This window comes from Lactuca sativa, chromosome 7, assembly GCF_002870075.4.
Source record: "Lactuca sativa cultivar Salinas chromosome 7, Lsat_Salinas_v11, whole genome shotgun sequence".
Lineage (NCBI taxonomy): Eukaryota > Viridiplantae > Streptophyta > Magnoliopsida > Asterales > Asteraceae > Lactuca > Lactuca sativa.
Genome location: NC_056629.2, coordinates 5,044,378 through 5,063,005, shown reverse-complemented (window position 1 = coordinate 5,063,005; position 18,628 = coordinate 5,044,378). Strand labels below are relative to the sequence as shown.

General features: G+C 34.2%; 1 protein-coding gene across 1 annotated transcript; it reads right to left on the bottom strand.

Annotated features, from left to right (window-relative positions):
- Nucleotides 1-11,038: 11,038 nt before the first annotated feature.
- LOC111915379 (G-type lectin S-receptor-like serine/threonine-protein kinase SD2-2) lies at nucleotides 11,039-13,899 on the bottom strand. The gene has a single exon (XM_023911042.3). The coding sequence runs from the start codon at nucleotides 13,650-13,652 to the stop codon at nucleotides 11,175-11,177; it is 2,478 nt and encodes an 825-aa protein (XP_023766810.1). The 5' UTR covers nucleotides 13,653-13,899; the 3' UTR covers nucleotides 11,039-11,174.
- Nucleotides 13,900-18,628: the final 4,729 nt, after the last annotated feature.

Below are 18,628 nucleotides of genomic sequence, written 5' to 3'. Positions count from 1 at the left end.
GCTTAAGTCAGATGCTACATCAAACTTGGTTCTCTAAACCACGTAACATACTCATCGTAGTCGGACTCAATTCGATATGACCACTAGGGTCGGAATAACAATCATCCTTTTAGTCATTAACGAAACGATGGTAACGACATATTTGAATAAAACGTTATCAATTACTAACTTCTTGGTAACCTTGTGACTTTCCCTGATCCAAGCGTGAGTCTTGTGCTTCCGGTAGTATAGGCCTCTACTACCATTCACACCTACTCGTACTCGTTCCAAGTATTATCTCGTAGTTTTCCAAGTCATTATCACAAAAAAAAACAATTTTAACACATAAAAATGTGTCCAAACAATCAGAAAAATTTCCCCTAGACTCTACTAAGACTTCTTCTATGCGTATCTTCAATCATCAATTCTGCTTCAACTTGGTTGGTGGTGGAAATTCCATACGATGGGATAACTTCATTGATTATACCAAAAGTTCTTTCTTTCTGCTAATCGAAAGTGTACTTCTCCCGTACTAGACGTATTTATTTATTAGATACATTCTAAAGGCAAGATACCTCTCTTACGATATCTTCCAACACGCGTCATTCACTATCGCAAGCCTCCTCGTTTCCTCCATTTACTCAATTCGCTACGAGCCTTCACCATGACGTTACATTCACGGAAGCATGCGTTCAGCGTCGATATGAGAATATAGATAGAGAAGATTTTAGACGTATAATCCTCTTTCTTACTTCGAAAGGTTACATGCTAGTTCTAATACCGTAATTAAACGCTTAGAAATCTGAACACATAAAATTTCCAGATCCGGTTGGCAACAGACCATAGATCCGATCATATAATGCATATCATAAATCATTTAGCACATAAAAGCATGTTAGGAATTTTCCCTAAATAAGCTAGTGCTTGTGTCTATTCAGGTGTATTACCTAAATTTTATTAGACACACTTCTCACAATCATTGCTTACCATTCTAAGTTTAAGTCTAGAAATAAATCCATATTCCTAGTTCGCTTAAACTAATGCTCTGATACCAACTGTGACATCCCCATATTCACGGCCAGAAAAGACCGATTTTGTTTATGCTTTATAAAAATCAGAGTGCCTCTTTTAATAAAAATGTTGCGGAATTTGTTCCCAGTAAAACATGATAAATACGTTATCAAAGCAATTCTGAAGAAAAGTAATTTTTTATTCATTTAAAACATTTGGGATGTCATCGTCAATACAAAAACATAAGCATAAATAGAACTTACATTTATTTACACTATTGATTTACATCTCTTTTAAATCTCTCAGTGTAAAGTAGCTTCGTATCGACACGTGTGATACAAATAAACTGAGTGGGTCAGGTTGGAAAACCTGGTGAGTACATAGGGTTTTCAACCCACAATAATATAATTATTATGTTTAATCATCAAACAATTAAACCAATTACCTATCCCGATTATCTTCTTTAATCTCAAGGATCTACCCTAAGAATCAACTATTTCTCGTTCATTCATTCCTAAGGATTTCCCTAAGGAATAGGTACGAAGTCCATCGTTGTCAATGACACAACTGTCAAGCACAACTGCTAGTTCTATCACTTAGGCGCAGCTTCCAGAATTGGGACATTTTCTATGAGGCGCTTCTTCCGGTATTGACCTTTAAACGCTACTGTTATGGTCATAAGGCTCCATATTAGGCACAGCTGCCGATACTGTCCTTACAACGCAGCTGCTAGGACGTTTACCGTAGATCTAAAACATCTACGGGTTGTGTCGCAGCTGCCAATGCTAATCTATAGGGTATTAGGTCCATTGCTGCCAATGTTTACCTATAGGGCACTAGGTCCATACTACTAATGTTCCTCTATTTCAGCTTTTACCCCTCATCATTCATCTACCCATGTTTTACCCAACATATTTTGTAGATATAAAATAATTTATACATTTTACATCATTAAAAACATGTATAAAAATCTTTCACCAACATAGACAGCAAGTATTTAGACAATATGCACAGATAACACGTAATTTATATTAAAATACTTTATATCTATGTGTAAGATGAAATGGACTATGCACTCACTTGAGAAGGTGGTGAGTCGACACTCGAACAACACTTCGTTACTCTCAACACAATTTTCCTCGGACAAAACCTAGTATCATTACCACTAGAGTTTAGTCTAATATTCACCGAGACTAATTAATAGTCTAACTATTATTACTATTATATAAGCGTTAAACAATACTTATATAACCCATAATAATAGCCCAAATACTTATTATAAGTTCCTAATAACGTTACTATGATTAAATAAAAGATATATTAAAAATAGCGTAGGTGTAGCTCACTTACAACGGGTTTTCTCGAAAACCGGGATTCGCTGCAGAAGAGTTCTCGAGCCAAAAGGCTCTTTTCTTGGGGCTTCGGGAGCCTCGGGGCTTCCTTCGGGTGCTAGGGGGTTTACCTAGACTTTAGGGGGCTTAAGGGAAGCTAGAGAGAGGTTCTAGAGAGAGAAAGAAGGGTTTGAAGGTGTGAGGAAGTGAGGGAACCTGGTACCTCTATTTATAGGGGTGCTGAATGATGGACTCGCCGAGTAGGAGGACCTACTCGCCGAGTTGGGGCATGTGGCAGCCTTCTGGTGGTGCCACGTGTCAAATTCTGGTGGTGTCACGTCACCCCCTATCGCGTATCAGCCTTCAAATTTAGAAAAATCATAACTCTCGCATACGAGCTCCGTTTTCGACGTTTTTTTTTCAACACGTAGGTAAAATCAAGATCTACAAATTTCATTTAGACTCCGTTGGCTAATTCTCGACTGATCTCAAATTTAACAGTAGGAGACGTTTAGACTGTTAAATGACCGCGAAGAATTCGTAACTCCTTCATACGGACTCCATTTTCGTCTGTCTTTTTACCTTTGAGTTCCTATTAATGAGATCTTAAACTCTCATTTAGGTCATATAAGCCAAAAACCGCTCGAACTAAAAATCGAGTTTCGGGCCGTGCACTGCTAAGCCAAATCTTAGAAAATTCATAACTTCCTCATATGAAGTCAGATTTGGGCGTTCTTTTTTTGTATGTTCTCAGTTTAACATATACTAAAACTCTCGATTAGATTGTTAAGGCTAAAAGTCGCTCCATCGTAAATTTACTATTTACGCTTCCCGGTGTCGTGACGGTTTTGCCGTAAAACTTCGATGAGCCATAACTTCTTCGTTATAACTATGGTTTCGGCGTTCTTTATATGTACGGAAACCTTGAGACATATTCTACAACTTGGTTAAGACTATTTATTATAAATAATCTTTTGCCAAAAAGTCGTTTTCGACACTTATTGCCTCTAAATTGACTAGCCCGGATCTACGGACGTTACAAAAATGATGTCAATCTCCTGGATCTACAAGCTCCTCCTTAATCCTTGCCTCTTCCTCAACCTCCTTTTCTTATAAGAACACCCAAAATCACACAAAGAAGCTCTCAAATGGCAAAGATAAACAAGAGTGGGTTAGGGTTTTCGAGGTGGCTGCTTAAGGGTGATATGGAGGCTGGTCCAAAGACATAAGGTCCTTTATATAAGGATCAAACCCTAAAATTTAGGGTTTAGGACCTGCGCGTGTACGTTGCGCGTACCCTTTGTACACTGGGCGTACGTGCATGGCCTCCCCGCCCAATTCTCTTGAGTACGCTGCGGGTACCTGGTATGGTACCCCTGCGTAATGTCCTTATCAGCCCATTTCTTGAAGCCCAACAGTCCTGGCCTACACCAAATTAACCCACTACCCAATAAGATAATTAATATTAATACTTGGTAAATCCCGGATGTTACAGTTTATGCTTTGGATAATAATTTGCATATGTAACTTGAGAAAAACCTAGATCCAAAGCATTAGGGTTGCATGTACATCATAGGAATGTTGTAGTGCTCAAAAGTCATCACAATAAACATACTGCCTAGCATATCCGAGTGCTGGCCTACCCTTCGGTCTCTTTCAACCGGTAACCGCCGAGCATATCAGGGTGCTGGCCTGCCCTTTCGATCTCTTTCAGTCGGTAACCGCCTAACATATCTGGGTGTTGTCCTAACCCTTTGGTCTCTTTTGCCCAAGGACTTCTCCCCGTCCCCCTATCAAAAAAAGATGTAGGGGACAGTACCAAAAACAAGAGACGAACTCAAATAAAGGGTGGAGAAGTACCTGCGACAAGTTGAAGGGGAAAAGCGAAAGGAAGCAAACATCAAAGCAGTGGAAAACACGTATATCAAACAAGAGGAAACAGACGCTCATCCCAGCTCCCACCACCGGGATCGCCATGGAAGGTTCCACGATAAGAACAACTGACACTCGAGACACCTGTCTGAAAGATTTCACCCATTTGGGAGGGACGAGCCCTGAGGAAACAGATCTGAAGTAGATGTCATTGGAAAAACACCATCAAAAGCAGAAAAGGAAAAAGGGAAGTACTACGAGTAATACAAAATCAAGGCCCACGATACCAGCGAATGTACAATGCTAAAAAGAGAAGTAGAAGAAATACGACTGACCGACAACCTTGTGGATATAGCAAATGACTTGAGGTCCAAATTCGAAGCCGGTCCCAAGGAAACGCGAGACAAAAATGACACAGGCAAGCACCCGACGGAGAAGGAAGAAATCCTGGGCATCACACGCCATTTATTATAATACAATGATTGTATAAATGATTTATACTTTTATAATAGTTATAAAAATATAATGATTCATTTTTAAATTCATTTTTACATAACTTTATAAGAATATATACATAATGTGTTGATTTTTGATATATTTTAACTAACGAATATATGTATATTCAAACTTGTTTTTCAACCATTTTAGACAATGTACATTATATATTTGTACATAATTGTGTTGAATACCATTTTGATTACATATAATGCTTATATATATATATATATATATATATATATATATATATATATATATATATAATCAGCTTTTTCATAAGTTTAAGCTATCATGTGAACATACATGTATTTGTACATACTTGTGTTGAATACCATTTTGATTACATATAATGCTTATATATATATATATATATATATATATATATATATATATATATATATATATATATATAATCAGCTTTTTCATAAGTTTAAGCTATCATGTGAACATACATGTATTTATAACATAACTTTAGCTCTTTTTTTATTTCTAAAAACATGCATAAAAATCTTTTCTTCATATTAACTAAACATGTCACCTTTTATCAACCTATATATATATATATATATATATATATAGAGAGAGAGAGAGAGATCCAAGTATTCTAACTAATTATTGTACATCTATCGTATGCTATGAGAATGATAAAGAAAATATGTTGTTTGATAATATAAATACGTTCAATCTTACATAACTATTGTTATTAACACAAATTCTCACTAATTAAATCATCTATAAGGTTATTATACACTTATTATTATTATTCTCATTTCTGTCAGAATGTTGTCAGAATGTTTTATTGGGTCGTATTTTGTCAGGATGAAAATGAGTGAAAAACAATGTGTGAGAACAAAAAAAATAATCAAGAAGAATGCATGAAAATGACAATATTCTTGTAAGGTTGAACGTATTCGCGTTGCTAAACAACTTAGGGTGCGTTTGGTTGTGAAAAATATTCTAGTTTTTTAGGAAAATTCTCCAAGAAAAACGGAAATTTTGAAAATGTGTTTGGTTCGTTTAGTTTTCCAAGGTTTTCTAAGAAAATGAAAATTTTCAGTTTTCCAAATTGTATGTAAATTAGCAATGAGATTTTTACAGTTTTCCAAACTTTTCCAAATTTCTAAGATGGAAAATGAAAACTCCACCCGTTCCAACCAAACGCGTTTTCATTGAAAATTGAAAATGAAAACTCAACCCTATTTTCTGAAAACATTTTCATAGAAAATGAAAACAATTTTCCACAACCAAACGCACTCTTATTCTCTTAGTAATTCTCATTGCATACGATAGATGTACAATAATTAGTTTGAATATATATATATATATATATATATATATATATATATATATATATATATATGTGTGTGTGTGTGTGTGTGTGTTGTTATACCATAAACACATATTATACATAAGTTGTGGTGATTTAAGGAATACTTATAATATTTATAAAAGATATAGAAAAAATATCTTTAATTATTTATAAAATATGCAACTTATATATGTAGATGTATACGATTTTATAAATATTATTCTATTTTCATTGTCAAAATCCACAACAACCGAATTTGATTTCTAAAATACACATGGAATGAAATCCCCATACTCGAAACCATGTCAAAACCAATAATTTAGAGTTTCGGGTTCAATTTGTTATAATTCTATAGTTTTCATGAAATCAGTTTCTCTTTGAAATATAATAGCATTAAAAATGAACCCAAATGATAAGCATAAGTCTTTAAGTTCAAAATAGATTAATTCTCGAGAAATTAAGTATAATACAACTTAAATTGCTTAATAAAATACTGAAATATTGCACAATAGGTCTAGTTATAATAACGTTAATGACGATTGACCGACAGTTCTTGACCTATTTCACCAGTTGTTATAGTAGTCTTATTATCCGTAAGGTGGTGCGATAAAGTTGTATATCCTGGTGGAATTATAGAAAGGACGGTACCGTACTGTGAGTCTATAGGTATGAAATTAATGGTAGCATAGGTAACTGTAGTACCATTATTTGAATAATAGAAGTCAATGGCGGACTAGGTGTTTGTAACGTTATACTTGTTGATAGTTACTAGAAAGTGGTGGTAAGCTGGGTGACTGTAATTCCATGAATTGAGGAATGCAAGTCAATGAAAGATTTGGTGCATGTAACACTATACTTGTATATGATTAGTAAGATATGGTAGTTTGGGTGATTGTAATACCATGATTTAAGGAATGAAAGTCAATGGTGGACTTAGTGTTTGTAACGCTATGCTTGTAGTTTGTTTATAGAGAATTAGTGGTATGCTTGGTGTTGTGATTACTACTGTGTGGGAATCAGTTGTTAGTGGTATGCTTACTGTTGTAATTACCATTATATTATCTTGGGTGTAAGTGTTGATTGTAGTGGTATGCTTGGTGATGGAAGTACCACTATACATGAATATTGGTAGTCATGATAGACTTGGAAATTGTAATATCATGGACTAATTTAGTGGTGGTCTTGGTGACTGTACCACCACTATATTGAGATTAGTTATTAGTAGTGGTCTTGGTGATTGTAACACCATCATATTGAGATTAATTGTTAGTGGTGGTCTTGGTAACCGTAACACCATAAGGTTATGGGGATGTATAAATTGTATGTTAACATTATATCATGATAATATCCTTGGTGATTATAAAATTATTATTGGAGAATTGTAAGTTAATAGGAGCCTTGGTGGTTGAAATATTATACCAAAAAATAATATATTGTAGTGAATGGTTGTAATGTTAGTAAGAGAAATGTTTGTTGGATGAGTTTGGAGTATATGTAGTATTGATTACAATTGAAGAGAGATTAATTGGAATTGATAGTAACTTGCTCAACTGCAAGTCTATTATGAATAATAAATGACAGAGTTGATGTCGGTAATGTCGTACTTGTGTATTGAATGTTTGGAAAACACATTAGGATTATATAGTTGAGAATTTGATGATATATATTTAGTTATGTAACTCATATAGCCTTATTTAACTATGTATTTTAGGTCATTATTCTAATATATTTGAGTAAAAATGTTATATTTTAAGATATATGATACTTAATATGCTTTGAAATGTTCGGTTACAGTTAAAATCAGAGTTGAGATGCAAACGGAGGAGAACAGAGCTGAAAAAGACGCAAAAAGGATGTTGATGGACAGATTGACATCTCTTTAGTATTTTGTCATATCTAATGACTCGTAACTCCGATTAAGGAGATTCAAAATGTTCTGAAAATGAGACAAAATTTCAGACGATTTTCATGTTCATGCCAAATTCATATTCCAAAATATAAAGAAGTTTTAAAAAATAATATTTTCATGTAATTGAAGATAAATCACTATGTACAAAAAAATGAGAAATAAAATACTTAAAGGTTGGTAAGAGTTTTTTAAACGATATTTAAGCCATGAACAAAAATACCGATCCAAAACATGTCTCAAAGAAAGTCAACATTGAACCGTTCTAAAACGAGACCGGACAAAAAAAATACCTGCTGAGGCCGATTTGAAAAAAGGGGGACCGTTCCAAAACCATTCTAAAAAAGGATATGACCTTCCAAGATCGATCTGAGACCGACCCAAGATATGTCGGAGATCGGTCTCCAAAAAAGATCGGAAGCAAAAGTTTATATACATATTATTTTGTGTTTATCACATGTTACCTAACTTCATACTTTCTTTATTTTATTAAATTTTAATATACCCTTTCTGTACATCTTAATATATCTTTTTTGTGTTATCACGTACTTATTAACAGGAAAATTAGAAATCGAAACCAAAAAACCAGAAAAAATCAAATTTGAACAGAAAAAAATGCACAAATACTAGATCGAAAAATATCAATATTGATACCAAAAAAGACCATACCGCATTCTAACCTGGATAAAAAAAAAAAAAAAAAAAAAAAAAGACTGAACTAGAAAAAGTCTACTCCAAGACAAATTCGAAAAAAAAAAAAAAAAAAAAAAAAAAAAAAAAAACACTAGACCACTACGAGATCAGTCTAAAAAACTAGATCTTTTTTAGACCAATATGCATGTCTACACTTAGATCATCTGTTATACCAACCACATACCACATATGTGACCACTAACTACCACTAAACCTATGAGATAATCTCATTAACCACTCCACTCCACATCATTTTTCTATTTAAATTTAAATAAAAAGTACAATAAAACACAATAAAACATATTTTTTTAATTAAATTAAATTCAAAAACACAATAAAACACACTAAAACATATTATTAAACTAGTTTTTTATTTAATGAAACAAATATTTCATTAATTTAAAAACACAACATAAAACAAAAGAAAACATAAAAAAAACATAAAAATGCAACCACAAACAACTTAAACTAGTTTTTAAACCTTATTTTTAGTGACCAAATTTTGGGGACTCTCTCAATTTTCACCAAACTTTAACGTGTTTAAATGGTGTGTGTTTCGCGTCTTCATATTGGTGCATGACCACAACAAATATGTCGTCTTCGTCTACGTTGTTTATAACAAAGTTATAAATCTCATTGAATTCAATGCATTTAACCTTTATATCGCAAAACTACGAACATATTTAATCAATACTACGAGTTCGGCAACTCATTAAATTAAAGAAAACGTTTCCAACTTTTATCCAAAAAGGGTTTGACATCATACAATGTGGGTCTTCTAAAGCCGCTACCCATGCTCGTGCTAAGTTATCTTCTTCATTTTCTGATCAATTCATCATTGTAAGAGCCATTGGTTTTGAATGAATGCAAAAGAAGTGTGTGATTGTGTGAGAAAAGAAAGAAGAAATTGTGTGAGTATGTTTAATAGAAAGTGTGGAATTTATAGAAGATGTTTAATATGTTTGAAATGTAATAATAATAATAACAATAATAATAATAATAATAATAATAATAATAAAGTATCCGTTACAAAGAAATTAGTCGTTGCAAAGCATCAACCAATAGCCATTTCCGTTTGATTTCGTGGAACACACAGCGAACCATCACGACCACGACCGACCGGGATGGTGTGCATGGTCGTGGTCGTGGTCCACGTATACCACGAGCCTTCTCGTGCATTGTATACCGTATGGCCTAACGACTATAGTGGTAAGTGTCACATCATCACCACACTTCATACCACTAACCATGAGATACCTACCACTAAACACACAACTCCATCTCATTTTTTTAAATTAAATTTAACTAAAAAAACATTAAAATCATATTTTTTAAATACTAGTTTTTCATTAAATTAAAATACCACATTATATTAGAAAACACAATAAAACAAATATTTTTTTGAACAAACATTCCATTAATTTAAAACATACAACATAAAAAAAAACATAAAATTTAACCACAAACAATTTAAACTAGTTTTTAAACTTTATTATTTTTAATAACTGAATTTTAGGCTCTCCCTCAATTTTAATCAAGCTTTGACGTGTTTAAATGTTTGTTTTGTGCCTTCATATTGGTGCATGACCACAACAAACGACTCGTTTTCGTGTACGTTATTTATAACAAAGTTATAAATTTCATCGAACTCAAGGCATTTAACCCTCATATTGCGAAACTTCGAACATATTTCATTGAGACTAAGATTTCGGCAACCCATTAAATCATGGAAACGTTTTCAACTTTTACCCAAAAATTAGGAGGCATTATAGCATCTGGGTTTTCTGAAACTGCCACACATGCTAGTGGTAAGTCATCTTCTTCATTTTTTGACAAATTCTTCCTTTTATGAGCCATTGGTTTTGAATTATCAAACAAAACAAAGTGTTTGATTGTGAATAAAGAGAGGAATTGTGTGAGTAGAATGAAAGAAAAAATTGTAGTATTTATAAAAGATGTTTAATGATGTTTGAAATGTAGAAATTAAAAATATATATATGAACGTTACATGAGATGTTGTTACTCACAATCGACTTTCATTACGCGTTTAGAATCGTGATGGCCACCACAAATTACCATGAAACAGATGAATCACGACCCAACGGCTGTGGTCCGTTGCCACCTCATGAACACAGATGCATTCGTGGGTTGTATACCGTATGATCTTAGCTACTAAAGTACGGAACTAGAAGAAAAAAGAAACTACAAGAACTACACCTATAAACCATAGATTATTACCCTTTTAAGATTTTTGTAGAGAAATCGGGAATTGAATGTCAATTATGATCATTTCATCTTTTTTTCAACGTCATTTAGTCAAATTTGGTATACATGAGACCAATTGCAAAGTTGTCTCTCCTTTTTTTGATAGTTCACCAACTCTTAATCTAGCAACGTACATCATATTTGTATCTTTAAATAACCAATATAGTATCCCAATTTATGAACCGAACCTATGCCATTATTATTATATTAATAGGATACAACTTTAAAGACGAAGACATGATGTACAACCCAGAAAAAGGTACAACTTCCATTGCACGAGGTACAAGCCCATAAAGGCAACAAGTAGCAATTACCTCATACCGGAAAGTGACTCGTCATCGGAGGCGCGAGAAATCGTATCGTTTTGACTATTGCCGCCAACTCCCCGGAACGACTCGCCGGAAACCAACGCCTGAAGAAGCTTCGGAGGCGGTGGAACCGCCACCTCCACCACCCCTTCCAACATCTTCACCACCATTCCCATCGTCGGTCTTGTCGCCTCTTCATCTTGTATGCACCAAACCGCCACCAACCCCACTCGCTCTACCTCCTCCACGTCATACTCTCCGGCGAGTCGCTCATCCACAACCGCCGCCACATCCCCCTCCGTTATCCTCCTTGCCGCCCATGGCGGAAAAAACCACTTCTCATTACTCCCACTTTCACCACCACCACCACCTTCCGGTGGTGGCCCCTCAACATTCCGGCGACCACCCAATATCTCCAATAAAGTCATCCCGTAACTATACACGTCAGCTTTGGTGGTTATAGCCACACCGGAGATCCACTCCGGCGCGACATACCCCCATGTGCCTCTCATGGTCGCCAAAACCCGACTGAAATCTCGACCAATTAATTTTGCTAAGCCAAAATCCGACACTTTCGCAGAAAAATCTTTATCGAGCAAAATATTTTCCGGTTTAATATCACAATGTATGATACAATTTCTACATTCTTCATGTAGATAAGCAATCCCTCTTGCAGTTCCGATTGCAATTCTGAATCTAGCTTCCCAGTCAAGAGTCCGGCCATTGTTTTTCAGATAAGAACTCAATGGACCATTTGGCATGTAATCGTATACAAGAAGCCTATGTGATTCTTCAGAGCAGAAGCCTATCAATCTAACGAGATTAACATGTTGGATGTTACCGATTGTACACACCTCTGCACGGAACTCTTTTTCACCGCCACCTGGTCGTTCCAGTCGCTTCACCGCCACCAGGGTGGAGTCTACTTTCCCGCTAAATACTGCCCCAAATCCGCCGTGACCAAGCTGCTCTGAGAAGCCATTGGTGGCGGCGTGGAGCTCTTTATATGTGAATACCTTCAAGTTCGTTACGGGAAAGACGGATTCTTCTTCTAGTTTTTTTCTTTTAATCATCTTCTTCCGTAGAATTATCAAAATGATGATTGCGATTGATGCAATTGCCAGGAAAGAGGTGATTGTGGTTATTAGAATAATCGTTTTCACGCCGATCTTCTTTCTGATGACGCCTTTATGAACTCGAATATTCAATGAATCTTGGATTATACCCAAATCAGAACTCGAATTTCCGAGATTCAGAAGTTTCCCAAAATAATTCTTGCAGGAATTAGTTTTCGGATTGTATGACAAAGCCATACATGAACAATTACTCAAACACTTTCGTTCACAATCGCTTCTGCTACCTGAAAGTGCTTCGATTTTTTCTGGATCAAATGTCATGTCGCCAATTTCTTCAAACTTATCGTCGTTGCTACAAGCATCATCGCCGACCCTTCGACAACCAGCGGAAAAATCTCCGGCGCCCCACCCAACACCATCCAATGGTTGAAACCCGTCAAAGCATTTACACGGATTCACCATTGATTTAGCGTTACAAAACCCTAAATCCCCACATAACCCATAAACCCTACACGGGTTCTCTGGTTCCGACCAAAACATGTTCCAAAATTCTGTCTGTGGCGACCATGTGTATTGTTTGATTTTGCCGGAGGAATCGATGTTGAATCGTGTGAGCGGTTTTTGTTGGGTCATTGTTTCTGTGTACCCAAATGTCGCCGTTTCGGTGAAAGGATTTGTGAAATAGAATTTATATATGTACGGAAGAGTCATCTCCGGTACACCGGAGAAAATATTCCCCGTCCAGTTGCCGCTACTCCAATACATTCGATTGTTATCGGCCAAAAGCTCAACCTCGCCGTAATCCGGCGGTCTCAACCGCAACGAATACTTCCCCGGTGCCGGATCGTTTGAGCTTTTCCAACAAGTCAACGTTTGACCGACCGTCAAATTCATCCCCGGCAAAAACGTGTCCGCCGGAAAATCAAAGCTCCGCCATCTAACCACCCCACGAGCATCCATAAGAACCAAATCCCCATCTTCTTGAAGCTTCACATCTCCTTCACCTTCGAAATCTCCATCTGCACTTTCCCAAACGACGTCGCATCGTGAATCTCGATTATCCTTCACCGTCAACTTCCCACCGTCGATCTCAAGAGACGACGCATCCCGGCTACTCAACGGCGTTTCACGGTTCGCCACCCAAACATAGGTGGGAGTAGGGATTGACGCGTACCAAATCCCCAAATACCATTTCGATTCTTCGCTCGTGTTGAAGAATCCGAGCACAAAAGTTCTGTTCTCGCTAAGAATAGTGGAGTTTCCGGCGATTATAACTTTGGAAGAGCTAGGGGTTAAGCAGGATTTTGATGGGGTTGAGCTCGATAACTGTAATGATGTGAACACGAGAAGTAAAATGGTGATTTTGTAAGAAAATCGTGGTTGGTTGTGCGAAGAAGAAGCCATGTTTGAAGTGAAAGCATGTTTTAGTTAAATAACATTTGGATCAATTGAAGCTTTTTTGCAAATTGAACTTCAAAAATGGCAGAATAGAAGATAGTATGTGCTTTGTGTGTGAGAGAGAATGAGAGGTTGGGCTTGTTGTGGAGAAGAAGTTTTAAAGGGCATTTCAGTAATTATAAATCGAAGGTTTTGTATTTTTCACATTGGCCGTTGCTCTCAGGGTTTTCATTTGCATACATGTGATGAAGTTCTAAGTTCATATTTCCATCATTTAAATGAGTGTCACAGTACAATAAAATAAACCAATAATTATAATGGATGGTCACTAGAATGAGAGGTGGACCATTTCTAAGGATATTTTTTTATAAAGAAAATCATGAGATTTGAATGAAGCTTAAATGTTAAATTACTAAGTAATGAAAATTAACATGGATTGAAGTAAATCTGGAAAAAAAAAAAAGTTGTATTAGGATTATAATCATCAATTCTAACTTATAAACTTAATGGAATCAAGGAATCCACGGTGAAATAGAGTTTATTAAAAGGAGCTGCCAATAAAACATCCTTTAGATACCCTAAACATCTTTTAGATACCCTAGTGACATATTCATAAAAAAATGACAAAATTGCAAAAATGGTCCCTGTGGTATGCATTTTTTGGGGGTTTTAATCAAAACCATGATTTTTTTGGATTCGTGGTCCTTTTTGGCTAGTTTCGTTGCGTTTTTTGTCCCTCTGAATAGTGAAATGACTGTAATACCCTTGGGTTATTTATTTTTCATTTTTCTTTCATTTCTTTTTAAATCTAATACTAATATATTTATTTTAAGAATTAATAAATTAAGAAGGGACCCACATTCTCTCTCTCTCTCTCTCTCTCTCTCTCTTTCTCTCTCTCTCTCTCTCTAATTTGGTGGAGTCCGATTCTGAAACTCACAAGAACACATATACACACAGATTTCATGATTTCTTCTTTTGGATCTACGTATTCTTGGACCTTAGATTTTTCTCTGTAACTAAACTCCATATTTCATCTTCTTCATCCGGTGGCGGATCTTGCACCACCCACAAAAATCTTTGCTCACTTCTCTCCAACCCAATCATTATTCCCTTCAACTACTTGTGGACAGTCGGATTACATAATCGACTTCCGCTTTCACCTTCCCAAATGGATTCTTAACACCCATAGGAGATTTCCTGTCCACCACCGATTGCCATGTTGGTTCGTCGGATTCAAACACAGACGAAATTTTGACGGGAGACAGTTTGACAATCGTCTCCCCACCACTGCCATTTACTCACGTATGAGTTTTGTGGGTCATGTACATTGATTGAAATAGATTGATTTGGTGTGTTTTCTATTCTTCTACAAGTGGGTAAAACCCTTGAGCATCTAATGAAGCATTAGGAAATACTTTATCATGGCTTGGAACAGGAGGGGTTTTTTTTTCAGTTTATATTAGAGGAGCCATTTTCATGTTTGATTTCAGAATTAAGTGTTCTTAATTATTCTTAATATTATTTCAAGTTTCAGGTGGTGTGGTCATTTCCAGTGGTGGTGGTGTAATATTAGTGGTGGTGGTTGTGGTGAAGATTAATGCGATGAATTCAAATACATGTCATTTTCTAGGTTTTATACTGATGTTTTTTCAAAGCTTGATGGATTAGATCTTAAAAACGATCGAGTGAGTCTTCAAAAGGATATTATATTCTTTTTAGGTAAATTGTTTATTGTAATGATTTATTCACAGTAACAATTCCTTGTCTTACACCAATACTCTCCATTGTCGACAGTATGATCTTACCTCTACAAACAGGGGCACAACTATCACCATGGAAAACCTGCAAATGCATTCCACGAGTGAATATGGAGCTTTTTCTGGTCAGTCCAACTCTAATTCATACGTTTCTACATCAAACAGAGGTAGCAATTCAAGCTCCATGAAGAATTTCAGCACCAAAACAACTAGATTAGGAACACAGGCACAAGGTATTGAGAGAGAGAGAGAGACGGTGGGCCCCTTCTTAATTTATTAATTATTAAAATAAATATATTAGTATTAGATTTAAAAAGAAATGAAATAAAAATAAAAAATAATTAACCTAAGGGTATTCCAGTCATTTTATTATTTAGGGGGACTAAAAACGCAACGAAACTAGTCCAAAAGGACCACGAATCAAAAAAAATCATGGTTTGGACTAAAACCCCAATAAAATGCATACCACAGGGACTATTTTTGCAATTTTGTCATAAAAAATCACTCTATAATTTACTATCATACTATATTATGCAAGAAACATTTTTTTTTCACCACATACATTTGAAACTCCCATGTATTTTTCCTTTCACCACATTCATTTGAAACTCTCATGACTTTTTAATTTCTTTCTAATAGTAATTATAAGTTGGTTAATAAAGTTAAATAAATATCAAACCTAAAGTGTAATTACATATAAACTAAATTTCAATATTAAAATAATATATTACTTCTACTTATTAAGTGATTTTTTTTAACTTCTAACATATTATACTTAATTTATTAATTTTAATATATTGTTGGATGTAGACCATTATCATTTTAAAGATACAATTTTGGAACAATTTGTATAAAATACTTAAATTATTAATTTGAATATAACATTACAATGTCAACTTAAATATAAATTATAGTTTAACTTAAACAACCCAAAATATATTTTGTAAATAGTTAAAAGTGATTAATTGTAGTGTTTTCCTAATAATGATTATAAGTTGGTTAATAAGGTTAAATAAATATCAAACCTAAAGTGCAATCATAAATATATTAAATTTCAATTTTAAAATAATATATTTAATTCTACTTATAAAGTTATGTCTTTAACTTTAACATATTATACTTAATTATTTAGATTTAATATGTTATTGTATGTGAACCATTATCAGTTTAAAACTACAAATTTTGAACAGTTGGGACAAAATACTTAAATTGTTATTTTAAATATAATATTACAATGTCAACTTAAATATAAAATTTAGTTCTACTTAAAAACCAAAAAATATTTTGTATATAGTTAAAAGTGATGAATTTTAGTAATAAATACAAAAACTAAATTGTAATCTCAATTTAACTAAAATATTTCTTAAATATATTTTTATAATCGTTAAAAGTTTTCAAATAAGTAGCTTAAAATAACTTACGGTAACAATAGTTAAAAATAACTCTATATAAAATGATTATATTGTTACCATTAAAATTAAAAAACAATGTTTTATGTTTTAAATAATTATAATGGTCAAAATTAATAGCAAATAAATTTAAAAAATTAATTAACAATAACAACAACTATAAATAACATTAAACCATCTATTATATTTAATTTTATTCATGTATAGTCCGCTGGTAGAAGTTATTCAAACGATTAAGATTATGAAATTATAATAGATGTATATATTATCATATAATTCAAAATATTCAATACATTATATAAATTTAGTATACGAATTATTGAATCAAATTTAACAACAACGTTATTGTTATATTAAAAAAACATACATGTGTAAAGACTTCAACTATATAGATGTTTCTGCGCAAGGCATTCACGTTGTATAATATATATATATATATATATATATATATATATATATATATATATATATATATATATATATATCTTTATACCTTAAAAAGCATTTACCACATTTTGCTGAATTTTAAGAGGTACAACCCTTAAAGCTTCATATACAACAACTTTAGGCATTAAATAAATTATGAATCTTAAAGTCATGTCAAATTAAGTCAAACTGAACTGAACGAGTAATCCTCACCCAAATGAATAGCTCAAGGTCTGAGAATGGGTCATTCGATTCAATTTTTTCTGAAAGCCCGCATAGATTGCGTTTGACTAGATGAAGTCTTTTGAATCCGTGATCTTGGCAAATATATGAGGAATTTGGCCAGTCTCCCCTATATGTGGCATGTTTTTGTTGAGCACTTGAGCTTCATCACATTCATCTCCACACTCTTTCACCGTATTCCTCAATCACTCTTCTTCCCTCTAAGAGAAACCCTAATCGTCTCATTCAACAATCTATCTCCACACTTTTGTTAGAAACCCTCTCTTTCTCTCTTTTCTTATCTTATTCCCTCTAAAAAGATACCCATTAGTCAATCTTGTTGGATTAGTGTCTAAGTCCATAACTATTTTGGTATGTACTTGACCCGATGGTGCATGGTCCTTTTGGGTTGCCTTCACCAAAGCAACTTGATAGGATGAATTATGGAGAGAAATGATTAAATATGATTTGTTAATATGTTATGATAATAATATATTAAAGGAGAAATCATATTGTTTAATTAATATTAGTCAATAATTAATTGGTAATTAGTTTTGTGACTAAAAGAGATTAATTAAACTTAAGGGACTAGAATTGTAATTATAGGATAATTGCAATTTGGGCTATGGATTGTCTTAAATTAAGGAGTGGACGAATTCTATGGGGAAGCCCATAAGGAAATTGTCCAAGGCCTTAATTAAAGGAGTCCATGGGTTGCTTAGGGCTTAAGCATCAAAATTAGGGTTTCCTTGTTAGATAACCCTAATAGCCTTACTATATATATGACCCTTATGACCCAAAAACGTGGTGAAGCTTTATTCTAGGGTTAGAACATGTTTTTGGGCAGCCTCCATCCTCTCCCCTCTTCATCCTCTTGCTTATGGTGTTTGTGAACCATTAAAGGAGTGACAATTGTGACTCTAAGCTTTCTAAAGTCAATACAAGGAGATTTGGGATTGTTATTGCTACATAACAACCAAGGTAATATCTTAAACCCATTCTTATGTTAATATGATTACTTGTATGCTAGAATTAGGGTTTATAGTCTTGGATAACTTGCATGTACAATAGAGAAACCTAGATCCAAGCATTAGGGTTTGTATGAGCACATAGGATGTTCTTATGACCAAAACCCATCAGTGGTATCAGAGCCTAGACTGGTTTC